This window comes from Bactrocera latifrons, unplaced genomic scaffold (genome assembly GCF_001853355.1).
Source record: "Bactrocera latifrons isolate USDA-ARS-PBARC rearing strain unplaced genomic scaffold, ASM185335v1 scaffold_245, whole genome shotgun sequence".
Taxonomy (NCBI): Eukaryota; Metazoa; Arthropoda; class Insecta; order Diptera; family Tephritidae; genus Bactrocera; species Bactrocera latifrons.
Window position 1 is genome coordinate 285532 of NW_017536019.1, and position 5900 is coordinate 291431.

Here is a 5900-nt window from a genome sequence, read left to right on the forward strand (position 1 = left end):
ATATATGTATATAATTTCAATAGAATTAAGGAATTTTTGGTAAAATATGAAGACTTTAAATCAAAAACAATAAAACTGCAAATTTTGATTTATTTACTTCTCAAAGTTTTATACCAATTTTGAATTGCAAAAACCCTCTGAGGTAGATAGGTCATGAATCCACGATAAAAAAAGAGAATATAATAAATGGTTCAGATGCCATTGTAATGAAATACATGATTTATGATGATTATGATTATGGAAACTTTGAAGATGCTCTTTCGTCGGAACAGCTGAACTCATTTTCCAGATCGGATCCTTATTGATTATTGCTGTGATCCAAACTGAGCGATCAAATACATCTGTGACGGATATTATAGCTTTGCTGCAGCCGAATTTCACGTTGTTCTTCTGGTTTTTTTTTTGTTTGCTCACCCCAATGTACATTATCAAGCAATGTCGAAATATGGTGAAATAGATAACTGATGGACGCATATTGAGAACTAATGCACTTCGGCTAAGCTCAGTGGTTCTCAAATAAATTCTACTCGCCTTGTTTGCACTTGAAATAAATTTCTTTATTAAGTTCTTGCTTTTTAAAACCGAATGCTGAMGTGTTAAAAGTACATACATACATATCTATACACAGATAATTTTAGCGAAGATATCATAATTCTAAAAATWTTTGAGTTGCTAACCGAAGAAGTACATACTAGTAATTTATAATCTTAAGAAAGTAAGAAGTAAGTAAGGTCAGGTGCCACCGAACATTTTAACATTTTAGTACGCAAGCACTGATATAAGTAAGGCAAAGTCAAATTGAAAGGTGATTTTGTTCCTTTCAACTCCTTCAAAGTAGTCCCCTCCCATCCCTCCCAGTCATCATAATAATGTTAGATTAACAAAACAATTATACTCTGTAGGAATATGTTGGACGAAAAATGTTTGCGAAAATAATAATTAAAATAGGTGAAAAAATAGTTGATTAAACAAATGCTCAGTGCTAATGCTGATAACGCCCYAACTAAGGTGTTCTCTAATTGTTTGCTTTTCCGCTAACCGTTCGGCAATATGTGCTGACCACGCGCCTCTCTTGTTGTTTACGTTTTGTATATACCAATTTTGGAAGAGAATAGCCGTTTTGGAAGAAGAAGAACCGTTTATTTATTTGCTTAAAATCTTGGAATATTTTTGGTATAAAAAGAAGCGTGCGTTTATTGRATTTTCAGTATCGACATTGAACTTATACAAGCGATTTCTAGAATCACCACGTATCCGCCTTCCATACAAGTGAGTTACGATTAGATGTATGTACATAAGTATTGAGGCAAACGTTAGGAGACGTCCTGTAGTACTTATTGTGGAAAGACATTAGAACTCCGTGGATTAAAATGTTGTTTAAAGTAGCTAATCTTCCAGTGATTACTAAATTTAATATGAGATATTTTCTCAGTGATCTAACGAATAGTTAAATAATATCCTGATGCTAAGTCGCCAAAATAGTTGACTTTATCTCTCATTGGTTATAAATTGATCATAGTGCAATYAGACTTATTAAAATTAAAACTTAGAAGAGTTTAGATTGATATTCAGAAGATCTCTCAARTGAAATATTATTTTGTACATAAAATTTGCTCTGTGTGATATCTTTTACGTTGATCTATATCTGTTCTTTTCAAGATATTATTGCGATACGAGTATAAAAACTTTTAATTTTCTTTATCTAAATCTAATTATAAAATTTAAATTATTTGTAGGCTAAAAATGGATTTTTACTATGCTCCTGCTTCCGCTCCTTGCCGCGCCGTCGAGATGGCCGCCAAAGCTTTGGGAGTCGAATTGAATAAGAAACTGCTAAATTTGTTTGCTGGAGAGCATTTGAAACCGGCATTTCTTAAACTCAACCCACAACATACAATTCCTACAYTGGTGGATAACGGTTTCTCTATTTGGGAGTCGCGTGCCATAATCATCTATTTGGCCGAAAAATACGGTAAAAATGACTCTTTGTAYCCGAAAGACCCCAAGAAGCGTGCTGTCGTCAATCAACTGCTCTTCTTCGACATCTCCACAATATATAGCGCCTTTGTTAATTCATATATCCAACAATACCTCTTCAAGAAACAAGTCGACGCAGAGAAGTACAAGGCAGTCGACACAGCTTTTGAATTCTTGAACACATTCCTGGAGGGACGGAAATATGTTGCTGGAGATTCTTATACTCTGGCCGATATTTCATTGCTGGCAACTGTGTCATCTTATGATGTTGTCAAATACGATTTCAGTAAATATGTCAATGTGGCCAGATGGTATGAGGATTTGAAGAAGACTGCACCCGGTTGGGAAGAAAACTGGGCTGGMTGTTTGGAATATAAAAAAATATTAGGTGTTTAAGTTTACAATATGTATTTTTAATTCTGTACTTAGGTTTGCTGGAGTAATTTATTTAAATAAAAATGTAAARTTTCAAAAAAAATTCAGATGTCCAMTATTTTGAAATTAAAATGAAGAGTTTAAGGTAAGCGATGTCTGAAAATTTCAGATTGGCAATTTTTAAGTTACAAAATCCTGCGGCGGAAAGCTTGCCTAAAAACAGACACGAATAATCGTATCGATCTATCGTTAGTCATATCAGTAATTATATTTGGCCTGCAGTTTTTGAAAATGCTGCAAATAAAAWCTTGAGACTATTTGGAATATTTGAACTTTTTCGGTTGGAACTTAATAATAGCTGTCCTACTACATTGAATAGTATTTAATGTTCGCGATAAAAAAAAATTCCATGGTTTCGGGTCCTAGCCTACACTTGATCGCTGTCTAAGTACCTTGGCATTGTATTCAATAGTTCCTAAGTTGTTGGTCTCTATGCTACTTTATCTCTTCTATTTTTGTTTATTTTGGAAAAAAGTGAATTTCGTGCTTTGATAAGACATTGTTTTCAGATAAATTAAAACACAAATCGGACAAAGTAATGAATTGACACGTTTACGGCCTCCGACAAGCACTGGTTTGCTGAATTTCATCACGAGGAAGTAAATGCTAACGTGTTCGACTGTTAAAAGACAATGTGGCAGTGCTCAAAGGCAATAATATCGAGTTTTTGCATCGATTTGTGGCACCTCAGTGCAATGGACAATCCAGTCTCTGGTAGTTACTCGGTGAAAGTCGCCCAAAGCTCCCGAAAACTTTGATCAATTTGTCACGGCAAAGAAATGTTAGCCAAGGAGAAGATTTAACAAGTAAGGAAGAGCTAAGTTCGGGTGCAAATGAACATTTTATACTCTTGCAACTTGTAAAAATCAATCGGATATTCGAAAATCCTGATATTAATTATATAGGAGCTAGGCCAAGTTTTCGCTTAATCCATCTTCTTTAAGCACAAAAATGCACTGTTATCAGTAAAACACACGCTCTCATTTTCATTGAGATAATTCACATATTAGCTGATATATGCGGTACAAAGTCACACGGAAATTCGAAAATCTTTATAATAAGTAAATCGGGGCTAACGGAAGTCCGATTCAACTAGTTTTTGACATACAGACATCCAGATTACAGACAGATTATCCCTTAAATCCAGTTATATAAGTATATCACACATTGACCGACATTTTTGATMAAAAGTCATCTGTAGGTACCGAGGTCTAAATATTCGGTACCTAGTGTCTTGAACAGTTTTTATTAGATTTCAACAACTTTTGGTCATAAGGTGGCACACACTAAAGCGTGACAGTGATCCGATTACGCCTCTACGAACTCGTCTTTTTTTTTGCCAATGCACCCATGTACCAAGTTTCATTAGGGTATCTCAATATCTGCTTAAGTTACAGCTTGCATAGGCGGACGAATTGCCAGACAGACATGTGGATTTCAACTCTTCTCATTATCCTGATCAAGTATATCGATTAGTTTTAGGTGATACAAACAACCATTAGGTGAACAAAATTAKTATGCTCTGGAGCAACATGTTGCAAAAGTACAAAATTAATTCAAAACAAATCTAAGGTGTCTTATGTTATTCGTTTAAATGTGTTGGAAATTTAGCGCTCCTTCATTATGACTCTCACAGATAAGAAACATATTTATTTATATTAATTTTACGAATCATACTCCTGAAGCAGGTGCTGTAGACCACTCTTTAAATAAGATTTAGTATTGAATTTAAAGTGGTCGGTGTTGAAAGACTTTGCTACCGAGGCGCATCAAAAATAGTGCAATACGTAAATTGAAAGAATTGTGTTCCAACTGCATTTATTTATATCTGACATAAATAACAACATGTTTTATTTTCTTTTGCAGATTATCAGTAACATGGATTTTTACTACAGTCCAGCATCAGGCCCCTGCCGCGCGGTACTCATGACAGCTCAAGCAATTGGCGTTGAGTTAAATAAAATTCCGGTGGACTTACGCAAGGGTGAGCACCTAACGCCCGAATATCTTAAGATTAACCCGCAACACACTGTACCAACTTTGGTGGATAACGGATTTTCTGTATGGGATTCGCATGTCATCATGATCTATCTGGTGGAACAACATGCTACATCAGATTCCCTCTATCCAGCTTGCGCTCAAAAACGTGGACTCATCAATCAACGACTTTACTTCGATGTTGATTTTTATTCCGTTTTTTGGAGCTACTGTTCAAGTGCCATTCTTAAGAAAACGCCTTGCGATCCAGAAATATTAGAAAAGTTGAAGAAACAGTTGGAATTATTTAATACTCTTTTGGGTGGTAACGAGTTTGCAGTTGGTGATACACTGACGTTGGCTGATCTGTCACTATTGGCTACAGTGACCACTTTGGATGCGTTTGCGTCTCTACCGGGATGTGAAGTGAACATAAAACAGTACTCCAATATTGAGAAGTGGTACGAGAACATGAAGAATGTTGCTCCAGGTTATCAACAGAATTTGGATAATATTTTGTCAATCAAACAATACTTTGTGAAATAAAAGTATTCTGCCAGGTTTCTTTCTATTGAAAGCTGAATAAATTATTGTCACTGTGTTTTTTTTTTTTTTATAAAAAATGTGAGTCTTTCAGTTTAAGCTGATTATATAACAGGTCAAAAGTCCCCGGCTTACCTTAGTTAAACCTTTTTTTCGACGATATTCTTTTTTTATTATTAAACATAGCTCCTTTCAATAGTGATACACTGATTATAGTGACCCTCCAACTTGTCGACGACATTTGTCCATTGCTTCAAAATAGGCGGTCACCTCTTTATTCAACGAAAATTTCTTCCCAACGAGCATTCTTTTGACATATGAGAATAAGAAGTAGTCGCTGGTGGCCATACCTTCAGAATGCGGTGAATTCGGAGGCAATTCGAATCCCAATTCATGGATAACCTTGCCAGCCAAAGCTTTGGATGACTGTCGATTGGATTTCGGAGTAAAATGACTGTCACTTTGTACAGAGCTCTTATACCCAAATATTCGTGAATCTTGCGATAATTTCACTAAATCTGTTATAGCTCCGAGATGCATTGAAACATCACACGATACCGTTACGATTTTACCYAATTCTATAGGAAACCGCAGCCAGCTCTTCGTGTTAGTCATTCACATTTGTTTGGAGTGTGTATTCGCGTACGTTACCGAAATGCACTTCGAAAGAAAACTCAATCTAYGAGCTTAAAACAATGGTACTGCACTTTTTCCTTTTGTATTTTCGAAGGTATTGCTTTCGTTGCTCTCAGCGCTTCACGCTCCCCACTTTGCTGTTATGAGAATAAAAGTTAAGTGCACGTTAGCGTGTATGGCATCTCCAAAGAAACAAATGTTTTTACCTTTTCATCGAAAATTACTTAAATAGACACACAGTCATGAGCAAGAATTCAGTTGAGCGTTGAACAGCTGTGAAGTTGCTTTTACGAATATAAGCAGTTTTAACGGAGGAGTAGTAAACAAAAAAA

The 5900-nt window shown here is 35.5% G+C and overlaps 2 protein-coding genes across 4 annotated transcripts; both read left to right on the forward strand.

The window, feature by feature from the left end:
- The first annotated feature begins 1170 nt into the window (after window positions 1-1170).
- Window positions 1171-2417, forward strand: LOC108969241 (glutathione S-transferase D1-like). 2 transcript variants are annotated; one of them, XM_018933838.1, is made up of 2 exons: window positions 1171-1269; window positions 1737-2417. In XM_018933838.1, the coding sequence occupies exon 2, from the start codon at window positions 1744-1746 to the stop codon at window positions 2371-2373; it is 630 nt and encodes a 209-aa protein (XP_018789383.1). In that variant the 5' UTR covers window positions 1171-1269; window positions 1737-1743; the 3' UTR covers window positions 2374-2417. The 2 variants fall into 2 exon arrangements, with proteins under 2 accessions (XP_018789383.1, XP_018789382.1); XM_018933837.1 differs by having other exon boundaries at window positions 1268-1286.
- Window positions 2418-4122: 1705 nt separating this feature from the next.
- LOC108969236 (glutathione S-transferase 1-1-like) lies at window positions 4123-4981 on the forward strand. 2 transcript variants are annotated; one of them, XM_018933830.1, is made up of 2 exons: window positions 4123-4199; window positions 4279-4981. In XM_018933830.1, exon 2 carries the CDS (start codon window positions 4291-4293, stop codon window positions 4933-4935), a length of 645 nt encoding a protein of 214 aa, XP_018789375.1. In that variant the 5' UTR covers window positions 4123-4199; window positions 4279-4290; the 3' UTR covers window positions 4936-4981. The 2 variants fall into 2 exon arrangements, with proteins under 2 accessions (XP_018789375.1, XP_018789374.1); XM_018933829.1 differs by having other exon boundaries at window positions 4150-4206.
- The last annotated feature ends 919 nt before the right edge of the window (window positions 4982-5900 follow it).

What these genes read in the sequence shown, in the direction of transcription:
- LOC108969236 (XM_018933830.1), top strand. Translation starts at nt 4,291, where the DNA reads ATGGATTTTTACTACAGTCCAGCATCAGGCCCCTGCCGCGCGGTACTC.